Below are 17,056 nucleotides of genomic sequence, written 5' to 3'. Positions count from 1 at the left end.
ATATACCGCGATGGACAGGTGATTTACGCGGTGTATAAAAGAAAGATTTCAACATTTGCCTGAATGGACATATGATTTACTCAGTGTATACAAGACATATATTAATATGTACCATAATGGACATATGATTTGCTCAGTGTATACAAGACAGATTTCAATATATACCTACATGGGGATTTTAATTACTCAGCGTATACAAGACAAATATAAATACAGTTGAATACCTTAATCAGTAAAAAGTTTTATGTAACTTCCCTGGTTGGTTCTCAAACGTAAACGACGTACACATGAAAAGAAAACCAGTAATTTAATGCGAAATCCGGAGTTAACATACTGAAGTTTTGTGCATTCAATGCATACATTCAATTGAAATATAAGTGGACAGTATGTGACATTAATGTATATAAAGATACATTTAATAAGTGGTTTTAAGATGGGTTATTTCGTGTGCTTGAGATGGCAAGATGTACCACACAACTGTTCAAAGATAAATCACTCGACCCGCATAAGACGTGTCAATTTTCTTACATAGAAAAGGATTGCCTAATATGGAAATAAGATTAAATAATCTGGCCCAGATTATCACTGTCTAGTCATAAATCTAGGGGATAGGAAAATTTAGCCGATTATCATGATCTATGCCATTCCAAACTCGGGCGTTTTACTGAATCTTACATTCCGAACTCTAATCTAAAATCCACAATGGCTGATGAAGACGTAGCTGCTTTAGTTTTGGACAATGGGTCTGGTATGTGCAAAGCCGGTTTTGCTGGTGATTACACTCCTAGGGCAGTATTCCCCTCCATTGTGGGGATACCCGTACTACATCAGGTAAGAGTTTCACAATGAAATATGTCGGTGGAGTTTGTTTTTTAAAATCCCAATACCAAACATTCACCTCTATTGTGAGAAGACCCAGGTATCAGGTAAGAATTTTAAAATGAATATATCAATGTAGAGTTTCAAAACAAGATCTAGATACAACTCTGCTTCTTAATCTTCCAAATAGTTTTTAAGGACCTAAATTAGTTAACGAGGAAAAGAATGAAAGGAAAAAGGAAATGCTGCAAGGATGTGCCTATGATTTGCAAGTTATCATTGTTCTTTAATTTGAAAACCATGCTAAATCTGACATTTTAAAGATCCTTTTCGAGATTAGACGAGACTTTAAAAAATCAGAGAGAGAGAGAGAGAGCAGTTACTAGCCGGTCAAAAGTAGTGAATATGTAATCCCTGTCAAAAAATAGTGAACAAGTAATGATCAGTAATGCGTAATGATACCGCGAGAAGATAATGGCATTAATTGAAGCTTGTTCAACAAAAGAGAACTTTTCAACTCATTTTATGAAGGAGTGCCAGGAGGGAGAGATATGCAGAAGGTTATGGGGGTATCTTCAGCATTCTTTAGGTAACGAAGGCTCGAACCCATGCTGAAATGGCTGAAATGCTAATAATATTTGTAAAGGCGAGCACCTTAGGCTACTCGGCCACACGGGAGCACTTTCTACTTGTATTATCTTTCTCATCTTCATACAAGAAAGGTTGATTATAATAATATTGTCTTCATGTTAATTTAGATTAGTGTAGGAAATGCTATGACCGTTCCTACTTTGACCGAATTAGATATTGACATGAAATTGGCAATAACTTTGATTTATGAATGTCGAAAGTAGATAAATGTACTCTTCTTATAGTACAGGCCAGCCACAGAATTAAAATATTAAAATATACGTTATTAACCAAATGACTCAAATAAAACTACATTATTAAAATAATATGTATATGATATAGATATCCACAAGAAATCATTTTGTTCGTGTCATGAATGGCCATTGACAAAGTGCAACGGTCGATGCAGTGTCCGCAATTCCGTGAATTCATACTAAAATGTCGTATTCTCTCATAATCAACGTTATTTAAAAAAATTAAGGGTACAAGTGCCCAAAAAATAATGTAACAAAAATATCGAAACATTCTTTGAATATTTGCACCATAACTGTCAAAGATAAATCACTTGAAAGTCATATAAAATGAAGATAATTGTAATGGAACCAAAATGCAACCACGATGTAAACTAAAACGGTAATTGAATGTAGCCATATATATTATCTTTCCAAATATTTAACATTTTACTAATATAAATTTGTAAAGTTTATTTTATCTAGTGCCTTCTCAAAGTGTTCAAATGAACAATTTTATCAGTCACTGCCATTTCAAAGATATCGCAATATTAATGTGTGCAATGCATGTTATCTTTGGTTTTACCGTGTTCTTTTATGAAACCTGCATGTTCATCAGCAGTTAACTTCTTCTGTTTAGGCCGTTCTTTAATAATCTTATTCAAAATAGATTTTAAGATGTTACGTAGCAACATGTAGATGCAACTATTCTAGAAGTGAAAGTAATTGATGAACTTAATTTGTAAAAAGTGAGTATTTTTAGAATATATGAGGGCTTTAATGAAGAAATAAGGGCTGAACTTGAAATTATTCATGCAGACATTTCAGTGGTTCGCTGATTTTTGGCATGATGTTTTTGAAACAAACTTGAAACCTACAATCATCCATACCAGAATCGACTCTGTTGCCTTGTGTTTCATCTACAAGATTTTGGAACGTATCAAAATTAGTTGTAATATTGGAGTTAAAACATGTGAAGACTGATTGAATCACTTCCCATACTAGATTTTACTGGGACCAAAGTTGCTTTCATTTTGTAAACATTTTCAACTACTTGTAAATTTTTAAAGAGCATCTACAAGCTTTTTTCAAGTCATATTTACATTTTCCTCAGAAAATTCACAGTGTTTAATATATTATTTAAAGTACTCTCTATATAGAAAAATTATGATATTCTCCTGTGCTCTATCAAACTATCATTCTTTTTTTTAAATGTATTTTTGAGAAAAAAAAATATGATGAACTGATGTACTAATCTTGCGAAAAATGAGAAAGAAAAGTATTTTTAACAAATTAGCACATAAAATAATCGTATATCTATAACACCAAGACCAGGACTTCAACATTTATATATTCCTTATTTATATTCTATGCTGCTTTGAGCTATCTGAGGATTTAACAGAATATGTTTGTGCTCTTGTCCTTTAAGAGATCAATGTTTATAACATCTGCACATAGATGGCAGTGGTAAAGTTTGCGGAACAGATGTGATAATACTCCTTGTACAAAAACATTTTTTGGAGCAAAAAGGACATCAAATTTGCTAGGCAATTGTGAGGTGAATAGGAGATAGTTTGATTCATTCAGAATTTATGGAAGAGTTGATGTGGTATTGAAGTCAACGGTTGCCTTTGTCTTCTGTGGCAAATGAATGCTTCCCTGTTTAAATGTTCGGCCATTTTCTTCCAGTGTCATTCTTTATTTACATCAAATGGGTCTTCATTTGAAAATGATGCAAATGCCCTTCTTTCAAATATTATGTGAAAAATATCGAGTTTAAAACATTAATTGTTAGTCTAAATTTTGTTAAAACCTGGCCAGTTGGTCAAGATAAAGTTCTTAAACACAGAATGCTTGAAAGATAGCCTGTTGAGAATGACCACAAATAACGCCAGAATGTAATTATTTTCTTTAAAATCCCGTTGTTTCAAAATATCCTAGGTCATCTGTGAAGAAGATTCTAGCTAAAATCTGAATATTGTTAATGTTGATATGTATTTTCCTACCTGTGAAAATTTTCAAGACTTAGGATGCATCTAATTGCCTTTATGTTTTCGTAAAATCTGCAGCACCTTGGCTGAAATGTTAAAGCTATTGCTGTCCAAAGAACAATGGAAATAACAGCATGGTTATTGTGCCCTTTCTCAGAGTCTTTGGGCTCGCAAATAAATCAATAGGTAAAATTTATTTTGCATTTACATGACACATTAGATTAATTAAAGTTAAAAATACAAACATAAACACGGCCTATAAAATGGATTACCAAATTCAATAGCTGAATGTGTCTTCTATTGCAAATGAAAGCTTTCCTGTTTAAATCTTGGGCCACACTGTTCCTTTCCAGTCCATCTTTATTTACATAAAATTAGTTATCATCTGAAATAATGCAAATACCTTTCAAAGATATATAATATTTTTAAATGTCATGTGATAATATTGATTTCAAAAGTATTACTTGTTAGATTTAACATTAGTTGAAACTGTATTATCCTTTGAAAACTTTCAAGACTTGGTAAGCTATCGAATTGTCTTTTATTTGCCATTTAACATGTAGCACTTGACTGCAATTATAGTGCCAACGGAGTCCGAAGAACAATGGAAAAAATAACATCATTCTTAGCTCTCTCTCTCTCATATTCTTTCAACTCTCAGATAAAGCAATTTACTTAAAACTCTGCTTTGCATTTACATGACGCAGCCAATTAGTAAAGATGAACATATGTTAACAACAGCAACAAAGTCAACAGTTGTCTTCGCCTTCTTCTTCTGCAATGAATAAAAATAATTTGAAAACCGTGTAGAGATAAAAGTGTAAAGATAAAAAACGTTAGTTATTAGAAACATGTTATAGAATATGAATGCCCTATCAGAGTGGTTTACTTCTGTCAAGATGATTTTGTATGATAAAAGTATGCACTGATGTGTTGCAGTTAGATCTTAATCCTTCGATTGCAAGATTTTATAAAACAGAGTGATAGCAGCCCACCACCTAACCATCAATCAGTATTAATTCAATCCCTGGCATAAACTCAAGAGTCCCTCAATTACAAAATGATAGAAAGGATAAAAAAGCACATGTTCATTATTTTAATGCACATCACGTTTTAATTCTTAGCCATTCATATTATCACACTACAATTAAAATATTTTTCAGCAAATGGAATGCTAAGTTTAAACATTATACATAAGGGTGAAACGATCTAGACGCATTGAACCGTTTGCTCTACCGATACACATATCAGTACAAGAGGTGGAGAATGGATATAAAACTTTACCGTATGCAGTCTATTTTAATTTTCAGCAGTCACGAATAATTATTTGTTTGCCTTGTTATTCTTTAAATTGAAAATGCATTTTTGAGACGACCATTGTAGGCACTGACACTCAATTTGATTAGTAAAAACGATAAAGACTATTGACAACATTCACTTGCCTTCTTCAAAGAAACACAGTGATATGGTTCGTAATCTGTCCCCCCACGCCAATTCCATTCTAATTATATGATCACAATAGCATGCTCAGCACGTGTATACTGAAGTAATTTACTCATCATTTAATAACAACATTTCTTTGTTGATTTGTATTTAATCTACTTTGGTCGAATTGCAAAGCTACACCACCGGTGTGTCACGCAGTGAAATTTTTTACACTGAATTCCAATTAGTGGGTATTGTTTTTTCCGGTCCAAGGTAAATAATAACCACCAATCAGAACTTAATGTTGCCTATTCCCCATGAAATATTGGCAAAGGTTTAATAATTCATGCAACTGGAAAGCAATGATGAGCGAGACCTTTTGCCAATTAGTTTAAAGTCGCAAATAAGAAAATATTGTCGGCGCAGTAGACAACCTTTATTTAACCGTTCACCCTTATAGTGACTGTCCTGACATAAGTCAACCAAAAAGAAGTATCGTAGCTCTTGTCGAGACATCGATTCTTTGGGTAGGCATTTGGTAACACATCCGGGTTCTTTAGCTTAACTTGAATGAATGGTTGTTAAACTAAATTTGATTGGTACTTTGTTCCCTGGAACATACATTATGTCGTAATTTCATCATTGCAGCAAAGAAGTTGTACAGATGCGTGTTTAAAATACGGGCTTCCTTGAAAACTCAAAATGGTTCATTCCCGGCGTGTTTCATCTTCAGATGACGATTTCGTTCGGCAAATACTGGCGGATGATAGTGATGATGACAATAATTGTTAAAGTTGTGAAGTATATCTGATTATTGGAGCTAGCAACGTGTTAATGGAGATACCCTTGAGTGTTATTGAGCCCGAAAATGGTGCTAAGTACGAGCGCGATGTACATGCTGGATGGTCAAAAATAGACTGCAAGCCGGTCAGTCCTCCATTCGGCGGTATTTCGAAATTAAATGAAGAAATGGAAGAATACCAAGCATAATGCTATTTTCTTTTCTTTTCTCAAACAATTTAGCGCTGCGGGATTATGTGCTGCAAAACCATGAATAATAATAATAATAATAATGAGGAATATGTATAGCGTGTAATCTTTAGAAGCGCTAAGCGCTTTACAACAATAGACAACACCTATAAGATTAAAAAACATATAATGATATGATTACAAAAACAAATACTATGAAATTAGAAAAAATAAAAAAAGCATGCTGAGAATATTTAAGGTAGGAAACGTTATTAGGTCTTTAAGTTTGTTCTTGCAGTCGAAATAAGTGAGTTATGAGAGCACGCTTGAATGGTATCACTGTATCTTTGTGTCTAAGTTCAGTGGGCAATTCATTCCATGTTGCTGGGCCCTGGAATGCAAAAGAACGCTGTCCATATGACTTTGTTTTCATAGTGGGAATAATGAGTCAGAAGAAGAGCGTACGTATCTTGCTAGTGTGTACCCATGGGTGAGGTCGGATAGGTATGTTGGACTAGAGTCAGACAGTGAAACGTAGCACAGAGAACAAAATTTGTGTTTGATTCTGGATCGAATGGATAGCCAGTGTAGGGTACAGAGCAACGGGAATGTGTGCTTAGCTCGTGGTACTCTAAGTATGATCCGAGCAGCTGTGTTTTGAACTTTTTGATGTTTCTGGAGTAGAATTTGAGATGAACCAGACATAATTGAGTTACAATAGTCCAGTCTTGAAAGTACTAATGAACACACAAGTGTTTTAGTGGCATCAGCTGAAAGATATTTGCGAAATGGGCTGATGCGTCTCAGCTCAAGATATGTAGCCTTGCATATGTTCATGACATGTTGGTACAATGTGAGAGTACTGTTCAGAGTAACACCTAGGTTTCGTATTGATTGTGTGAATTTAATGTTGGTGTTGCTGATATTTATTGTTTGAGGTAAAGGATGTGAATGAGAAAGTCTTTGTGTTGTGATCAGAATGGCCTCATTTTTATCGTCATTCATCTGCAGCTTGTTACATGTCATCCATGATTTCACATCTGAAATGCACCTCTCTACACTTTGGATGGTAGCATCAACTTCAGTTGGGTGGCTAGATTTGTATATTTGGGTGTCATCAGCGTACAATTGGTGAGACACTGGATGATGATCTATGATACTTGAGAGCGACTGAGTGTATAGAATGAAGAGCACAGGTCCTAGAACAGACCCCTGTGGAACACCACAACATAGATCAACAGGATTGGAGTGTATTCCATTTGCAGATACAATTTGTGTCCTGTTGACCAAGTAGGGCTTGAACCACAGTAAGGCTGTATCATGAATGCCAAATACATGCTGGATACGGTGAAGTAATATATCATGGTCTATTGTGTCAAATGCTGCAGACAAATCAAGGAGGCTGAGGACTGTAATCTTTCCGCTATCCAATGCAGAGAGAATGCCATTAACTACTTTTAGAAGAGTAGTTTCAGTACTGTGGCAAGGGCGATATGCAGATTGTACATTGCTAAAATGACTGTTTGAATTCAGATGAGATACAAGCTGGGATAGAACAACCTTTTCTAAGATTTTTTATATGAATGGGAGATTAAAAACTGGCCGGTAGTTCTTTAAATCGCTATAGTCTAGTGTTGGTTTCTTCAGCAGAGGCTTTACAATGGCAGTTTTTAAAAATGATGGTAATTCCCCGGATGAGAGAGAGGTATTAATAACATCAGTTAGTAACGGCAATACTGAATCTAAGCACTCAAGCAGCAGTGATGTTGAAATTGGATCAAGTTCACATGACTTTGGTGCACTCTTCATCAGGATTGTACGTACGAAATCCATAGAGACAGGTTTAAATGCTGCTATTGGTTGCCGCTCAAATTCTGTATCCGAACTGTATAGTGACGACAAGTCAATTGAAATTGGGGTGTCAAGCTTATCTCTAACGGTTTGTACTTTGTGAGAAGAAATTTGCAAACATGTCTGGAAGGTCGACTGGAGAGAAGTAGTTGGAAGTGGTGTTGACTTGTTCCTTGACATTAGCTTGCTAGTAATCTCGAAGAGCTCTTTGCAGCTGGAACTTTCCATGATCTTAGTAGGGCAGTGGGCTGATTTCGCTGCATGGACTATATTTGTGACGTTCTTCTTAGCGGCTTCATAGATTTGCTTATGAATAGTGAGTCTGGTGGAAAGCCAAAGACTCTCAGTTTTACGGCGGTCTCTTTTAGCAGTGCGTAGGTGGTCCCTAACACTGCTATACCATGGATAACACTTTTGAATTGATACTCTGCACTTGGTTGCTGGGGCATGTTTGTCGAGCAATGAACGCAGACAGTTATTGAGTTGTTCAGCTGTAGGAGGTAAGCAAGTTGTTAGGTTTGCTTGGATGTCGTTCATTAGTTTGGTTCTATTTATCATACGGAGGTTTCTCTTAGTAGCAGATAAAGGTGGAGGGGTAGGGACTGATACGTCAAGATGGCATATAATGCAGAGGTGATCTTATGCAAGGTCATGGGATACCAGGGAAGACCGTAGAATGTTATCATCAGGTCTATGAAGAATCCAATCTAAAGGTGACCATGTTTATGGGTGGGTTGGTTAACTGACCGTTCGAGGTTGAAAACATTAATGGAATCTATGAGTTCTGATGTGTTTGGGTTTCCGGGACAGTCTAAGTGAAAGTTGAAATCTCCAAGAATAATCAGGTTGCCATCTATCAAATTTCCATACTCCAAGAGATTCGGACACTGCTCGAAAAAGAGACATTCAGCCAGCTTGTTTTTTCAACTAGGAGGAGGGCAGTATAGGCAGAAATAATGGACTGACCTTTGCTCCAGTGTGAGTGTGGTTTGGACTAGTTCAAACGATGTGTGGTCAAAATTGAATGTTGTGGTGTGGTTAAGGCGTTTGATCATGGATTTCTTTGTGATGACAGCAATTCCACCTCTGCGAGAGTTACGGGAGAACGACTTGATGGAGTAACCAGTGGGTGTTAGATCCGCACACTTGGGCTCAGCGCCTGATGTTTTTAGCCATGTTTCTGTCAGGAAAAAGACGTCAATATTCTGGTCGTTGATAAAATTAACTATTTATGTGCGCTTTTCCGGTGGTCCTACTGACTGGGCAATGAATATTGCAATACGCAGAGGCATTTCCTTTGGGATAGTTGACACAAAGGTTGACAAATTAATAGGGATTTGAATTATGTTATCTAAATTAACGGTCGAATGTTTTAAAATTTGTTGAGCCGAAATGAGGGAGATAACTGGAATTCTTCTTCCTGTTCTACGCCGGCCAGCTTTGAAACAACGTTTCTTTTGTTCCGCTTCTGTTTACATTTAGATAATGATGAATGTAATCCCAGTTCTTTTAGTCTAGAGCACAATGTAGTGTGGAGAGCCAAGGAGTGATCATTTAAAACAATTAGTGAGGGTCCATCATAGCATAAACGGGTTGACTGGCAAGTATCACGTGATGGCGGTTTGTACAAAAACAGTGGAGCTAGACAGCTGAGAAAAAGTCTAATTGTTCTCATTTCCAAAACAAGGAGATGAAGAAACATACAAATTGAACAGCCAATACATAATGAACACAGTAACGTAGATGAAGACAGGCAACAAACACAAATATCATGAAAACGGCACTGAAAAACGGAACAGCTGCTTCAAGCCGGTTAAGCGATAGCGGCCATCTTGACTTTTATCAATATATCCCTATAATGGTTAAGATAAACTGAATAAATAAGAATAAAAAGCATGAACTGAAAGATATTTGATCTAAATACCTTATTAATAAAAGCAAACTGTGGGATTGGTGGATTTAAAACTATAATACTACACTATATAACAGATAAGAAATATGGCTTAGTAGTCAGTAAAGCACTGATTCAAGAAAGTGGAACTTAATTTTCATTAATATGTAGGTTGGGACTGCCGATGTCAACTGTTTTTCAAATGAAACTTTTGTCTGCTATTGCTTCTTTTCTCCACCTTTTTGCCATTTTCATCACAAGTTATTTCCCGAGAAACGAAAACATGAGGCCGACTCATTTGTTACGAGTCATCAACTTTTCTGCACTCTACTAAAAGATCTCTGCTTATACTGAAATGTCCTATAGAAATCACTTATTTACAGTTATTATTGTGTCAGTGTCAATAATTTAATAATATTGCCGAAATCAGACTCTGGGATAGCTTTGATTGTTTTCATGATTCGTATTCACCAATTTTCTTTAAACACCGTTACAATAAATTCGGGCATCGTTTATTTCCTAGCTAATCACAGGTGCTTACATACTTGCTTCTTTAGGAACGTCACTTAATATTCGGAAAGGCAGTCCTTTTCACAATTAGAATGATAAGGATTAGCTATTAATTAGTCCATCTGGCCTCAAGCTTGTTTATGTAAGTAAAGTCTTTGGCTATTCTGCAGATTGGTCACGCTGACCATAATATGAAAACGGGGAGCGTCTGGGTTAAAATTGACCCATGACAGGCAGAAACGGCACGTCTTTTCAGAATGTCGAGAGTATTGCACCTGGAAGCTCAGGTCCCTGAGAGTCGATGGTATGATTGTGCTTAAGGAACTAACCATTTCATTTTCATCTGATGCTTAAGTTAACTTAACTTTGTGATATAACTATCAATTTTACATTGCGATATAATATATACAGGTACATTATATAAATGATGTACATTATTTTCATTCGACAATAGCCCTTTTCGGTAGCCTCATTATTTGCCCTTTCGTCAGAAATCTTGTGTATGAAGGTTGCACTAGAAGCATTTCCGGTAGGTATTGCCGCTGGTCGACATTCACCGATTGCAACACATAATGAAGTGAATGAAATTATGCTTCTAGCCATTGGAAAACTGTCCAATTAAACGCTCTAAATAAATGCGTGATATACATTCCAAACGTGTTACTCGTGTTGAATGAAGTACTTTACTCATCATTTAATAACCACTTTCATGTGAAGTTTCTACTTTGAATTGTATCTTGAATCCTTTGGTCGATATTAAAACTACGCTACCTGTGTGTTGCACATTGAAATATGTTACATTGAATTCTCGTTTGTTGTTATTGCTTGTTCCGCTCCAGGTCAAACAATAACCACCTTTCAGAAATCAGTGTAGCTTATTTTCTGTATGACAAACAGGAAGTATTTGCAGAGCAACAGTGTGAAATATCAGCTTTGGTTCTTAAATAGGTCATGCAAGAAAGGAGAGAAGTGTCCTACTTTATATTATTATATAGTATATATATGACAAGTTAATTGGAAGCAAAATTACAAGCTATTGTGATGATGAATAAATGATCACATGACACAATTTTCAAACTGTAATCGTTATTTTGTCTCGATCTGAACTTGGAAAACTTTTTTATGGGTACCCAATTGTACGGTATTTCATTTAATTTTTCATACACAAACCAGTTATCAAAATAATTATTTAAATGTATCATAATTTTTTGCACCTATCACTTTGTATTGATTGATGCATAAGCATGGGCGCCCACAGCATTGGTCAAGGTGGATCACTCACATGAACCCCCCAAAACCATACTGCATATATATATATATATATATATATATATATATATATATATATATATATATATATATATATATATATATATATATACAAGTTGAATCATGCAAATGAAGCTGAAAATATGTCACAATGTTCAGTTCAAAATGCTTAGTAATATTAGCTTTAGTTTCAGACTGCTTACTATAGTAACTCTCCCGGCTGTGACTGACTGACCCCCACCCCCATGCAAAATATCCTGCGGGTGTTTATTAACAAATGGACAAAGGACTTCACAGACCATACCTTTAAATATTATCGTTACTTAGTTTTCCTTATTAAGTCTGTCACCGTAACAAAACATTTTAAAATGAGTTTGGAAGTCCTTTTATTGCTAATCTATTCTACTATATATCCCACTAGTGATGGGAATCGGTCAGAAATTTATAATCAATAATTGGTTCCAATTAACGGATAATTGTTAGGCACAATGGACACAATCATATATCAAACAGTATGTGTATAACCTGTGCAGATACTTGTAACCGATTTTTTTTTAACTGTAGAAGTTAATTTGGAAATAATAAAATAGTGAAACACAATTCACTGGCAAATCAACAACAATAACAACACACACAAAAAATAAACGAAACGAATTTAAGTTAAACTGGACCTTGAAAGTAGCATTTTAAGTAAGTCAATTATAAACCTTCATTCATGATTATGTTCTATAGTATGTATAATGTATAACGCTTAGAATATTCATCTGATAATGAAATCCTTAGCTCTGTTAAACTATTGCTATCTGAAGTGTCCCACCCTACCGCCATTTGAAAATTGTAAAGGCTTTTATGTGTTTCTGTATCCCCCATAGCGTAGTTGTTTTATTTTCTATAAAATATAATTTAAAAAAGAATTTGGAAGAAAAAATATGTATTATTTTTGTTAAGGGATTGCTCTTGGCTGTTTGCATTTTATTATTTTACGGTGGGTCCTACTCAGAATGTCTCCGGAGCGGATCCAATTATTTTCGTTCCCAGTATATTTTTATGACAAATACTTCCCTCCTCAGACACTAGGTCTTGCGGCTGGTTGATATATCATGGTTTTACATTTTAGTGATCATTGCCAAGGATCAGTCTAAAGTAACATGTGTATTACACGTGTATGCTAAATTGTTTTAATCATGCTTTATAGTGCTTTCGTTTGGACTGGCCATTTTATTTATTTTAATTTGTATTTAATGTTTCTTACTTTTTTATTTACTTACAGAAAAGAGCAAATGGTGTAAGGTATCATAGTTGTATAAATGTATGTGTTGTAATAGGTTTATCCGGTCTCGGTCTAGTAAATCTTTTCTAAAATAGTGACGAGACCCGGGTTTTTGGCAAATCTTCATAAAATCTGTACCAACTACTCTGATGTGGCAATTTTTGAAGCCATAACAGACATCAAGGTATTTGCTCAATGTGATTTGCAGTGGACAACTGCAACAGTATCACTGTTCAGAATGGTTTACTGAGTTGTAAAGTTTCATGTGTAGCCGTCATTATTCATGCTTAACGGTAGCTTTTGCTTAATATGTGTGCATGTTGAAGTTATAAACAAAGTTTTACGTTTACGTGTATGCAGTACAGCATAATGGCAGGTGTTGATTTACTGTGTTAGATTCGTTGGTGGAAAAGGATATGCTATTTTTCTTGCAGAGAATACTCCACAGCATTCTAAGAGATAGTTCATCGGATCGAGACTAATTCATAACGATTTTATTGTTGTAGTTTTGGAGATTTTTATAGTGTTATTGTAGGGGTAAATAAATTGATAAATTTACATGTATAATGTTTAAAAATCAACATTCTATTACTGAAAACTATTTCTTTTTAGTGTGATATAAATGGCTAAAAACTCAACTTTTTATTCAAATAATGAGTATGTGCTTTTTCATTTCCCATTTTATCCTTTTTAAAGAGAGGGACTAGGGGTCTCCTTGTCGTGAAATTTTGTTGCAAGAACCATTAATCCACGGTTAGATACGAGCAAAAAGTTTCATCAGATACCCCTGCTGGCTGAGCTAAAACCTACGCAGACACAAGGGTGAAATGTCATTGATCTGTAAAGGCGATAGCCTTAGACCACTCGGCCATCAGTGACTACTAATACTACTAGTGCCATTACTTCCTACGTCGACACAGTACTGGTGTAGTCAATATCGATTGAGTAGTCAGAGTGTCCCCCTCCTCTTTTGCTCATATTTGTAACAAAGCACAGACACTTTTACAGACCTAAGTCTGCTTTCTTTATGCTAAAGACACTCAGCAGGTCTTACCAAGAGTGACAACAAGTGTCATCGAAACTGTCAAAATATAATCCAGGTTCACACAGGTGGTCGCCACAATCACCACTTAAATTAGATTCAATTTTTTCGTGTGAAGAAATAAGAAGTATCAAAGCTTTAATTTCTTATAATACTTTTCACAGAAGTCACATACACTCATTTATCACTTTTGTCTCCTGTTTTTCTTTTGAGAGTAGCACTAAGGGAGGTAAACTGAGCACTGACGATATAAACTGATCATAAGACAAGAACTTTGTCGTCATTTGTTCTGCTTCTTTTCTAATCAGTCTGGCATATCTTTCAACAGTATCAAGGAAAGTAATTTACTGTACCAATGGTAAAATCAACCAGTGGATCTCCAAAGTGCTGATAGCATTTTTCTTTAGCTGTACGTTGATGCTACCAAAAATGGTGGCAATAAAGTAAGAAGACAGATTTTCACCCTTAATGTTAATAATGGTAGCAGTAAGTTTTATTTTAATCAAAGTATATATATATATATATATATATATATATATATATATATATATATATATATATATATATATATAGAGAGAGAGAGAGAGAGAGAGAGAGAGAGAGAGAGAGAGAGAGAGAGAGAGAGAGAGAGAGAGAGAAGGACAGCAAAATAGAGAAATAAATATAGATGGATAAGGGAGAAAATACATCATAATGTTACCAGTACAGTATGTTTCATGAAGGAGTTACGCAGTGGAAACGAAATTTCCTCTTCAAACAAAACAAATCAAGCACATTTATTTTGTATTCCTTTAGGATGTATGGGGCATAAGGTGACCTTAATCGGAGACGAAGCCCTTAACAACAGAGGTATCATTCGAAAGTATCCTATTGAACACGGACTTGTCACTAAGTGGGACGTTATGGAGAAAATCTGGCATCATACCTTCTGCAATGAACTCCGTGTGGCTCCAGAAGAACACCCCGTTCTGTTGACAGAAGCTCCCCTCAGCCCAAAAGAAAACAGAGAAAAGATGGCGCAAATCATGTTCGAGACCTTCAACACACCAGCTTTGTATATTGCGATCCAGGCTGTGTTGTCTCTGCATGCTTCTGGTCGTACCACTGGTATTGTGTTGGATTCAGGTGATGGCGTGACCCACAGTGTCCCTATCTATGAAGGTTCCGCCCTTCCCTACGCCATCATACGTCTTGACTTGGCAGGAATGAATCTGACAGATTATCTGATGGAATTCCTCACAAAACGTGGATATTATTTCACCACAACTGCCGAGAGAGAAATTGTCAGAGACATTAAGGAGAAACTGTGCTATGTAGCTCTGAACTTTAAGCAAGAAATGGCTGCTGCTGCTTCATCCAGTTCTCTGGAGAAGAGCTACGAACTTCCTGATGGAAAGGTCATTACCGTTGGTAATGAGAGGTTCCGTTGTCCAGAGGCTCTCTTCCAGCCATCTTTCCTGGGCATAGAGTCTGCGGGTATCCACGAGATAACCTACAACAGTATCATGAAATGTGATGTAGACATACGTAAAGACCTTTATTGCAACACCGTATTATCTGGCGGTACCACTATGTACTCAGGTATTGTTGACCGTATACAGATGGAAATGACTTCCTTGGCGCCACCTACCATGAAGATCAAAGTTATCGCTCCACCAGAGAGGAAGTACTCCGTATGGATAGGTGGTTCCATTTTGGCCTCTCTCTCCACCTTCCAGCAGATGTGGATCAGCAAGCAGGAATACGATGAATCAGGGCCAAGCATTGTTCACAGAAAGTTCTTCTAAATTCGCTCTGGCAATATGTTTTGGACTTGTTTATGAAATGCAAAATGCATGCGCCAGTATTATGACAATCGTTCCAGTTGTTTTGTTAACCTTGTCTACCAGTAACAGAAACATTTTTGTCTCCGTAGAGATTAATTTCATTAACAAGCAGACGTGGAAAGAACTATGAATACATTCAATGCTGCATTTCATAAAATACGCTATAACATGACCACTCACATAATACTGAGATACTTTCATCAAAAACATATAACCTATCTCTCTCTCTCTCTCTCTCTCTCTCTCTCAATAACATTCACAAGATGCAAGATGCAATCGGAGATGCCTTACATACGACGTGATACAGGATGAATATTATTGAACCCAAACAGAAATTGCTGTAGTAATGACGGTTTCTAAATGGCTTGTCTGGAAAACAGTTTCGGGTTTTCAGTACACTATTTACGATTGCATAATCGTTTCCTTACTTTGTATACTCGGACTCGATTCAAGCCTGGTCGTTTGTTAATTAATATAATTACATGCAGTCTTTGTTGTAAAGATGAGATTCCAGCTTTCATAAAATTTTATGGAACTCTTACGAGTTTAGAAATAAATTATCAAACATGAAAATTTCATTTGTTACACACCGTCTTCTTGCATAATTCTTTTCTCCCGCACCATTTTTTAAAATCATCATCATCATCACTTACTTCTTTTTCTTCTCTCTCTATCTTTCCCCCTCTCTCTCTCATGTTGTATTCGAAAACACGAATCCTATCGTAAATTATCGTAAATTTCTTTTTCAAAGCAAAGGTAATATTTTTGGGCGATTTTCCCCGTTGGACATGATGTTACTATTTACGTTTGATTTCCACTACTTAATGTTTTGAAATTCCCCATATACATTAAATGTTGCAGTTATTTCATTTTGTGCGGGGACGAAAAATAAAATAGCTGCCTCTCTTTCTCTCCTTCAAGCGGATTGAGTTCGTCAACCAAAATTGCATGCTGTTATCTTAATTGCTAGTGTCAGGTTCTGGGAACAATTTATGCTTCTATATATAACCAAACACCAATTTTGCACGATAGCCTCAAAACTATCGGAGGTTGAGCGATGAAATTTTACAAATTTGATTATGGTCTGAAGTAAATAAGCTGATCTTTTTTCAAGGGAATCGCAGCAAATTACATTCTTGAACATTTCGATCTTGGATTTCTGTGAAAAAAACAGTGTTAGCACAATTACTAAAAACTACTGAAGTACTCAAATAAAACTTGATTAGAAGATTTGTAAATTTATGTAAACGAACTTATAAAAGGTTGAGGCCATTACATAATCTTTTCAGTATTTATTCGTTTACTCATTTGTATACATCTTAGATATGGACTT

General features: G+C 35.6%; 1 protein-coding gene across 1 annotated transcript; it reads left to right on the top strand.

Annotated features, from left to right (window-relative positions):
• Positions 1–630: 630 nt before the first annotated feature.
• On the top strand, positions 631–15,827 carry LOC149806732 (actin-2-like). The gene is made up of 3 exons (XM_089956970.1): positions 631–813; positions 13,662–13,677; positions 14,693–15,827. The coding sequence occupies exons 1-3, from the start codon at positions 703–705 to the stop codon at positions 15,682–15,684; spliced, it is 1,119 nt and encodes a 372-aa protein (XP_089813096.1). The 5' UTR covers positions 631–702; the 3' UTR covers positions 15,685–15,827.
• The last annotated feature ends 1,229 nt before the right edge of the window (positions 15,828–17,056 follow it).

Source organism: Sinohyriopsis cumingii, chromosome 1, assembly GCF_028554795.1.
Source record: "Sinohyriopsis cumingii isolate HCF-2022 chromosome 1, ASM2855479v2, whole genome shotgun sequence".
NCBI lineage: Eukaryota > Metazoa > Mollusca > Bivalvia > Unionida > Unionidae > Sinohyriopsis > Sinohyriopsis cumingii.
The sequence above is the reverse complement of the archived record's forward strand: the minus strand, read 5'-3'. Positions and strand labels throughout refer to the sequence as shown.

Bases quoted from the DNA above. Each gene is read 5' to 3' on its own strand.
- LOC149806732 (XM_089956970.1), top strand. From the start codon at position 703: ATGGCTGATGAAGACGTAGCTGCTTTAGTTTTGGACAATGGGTCTGGT.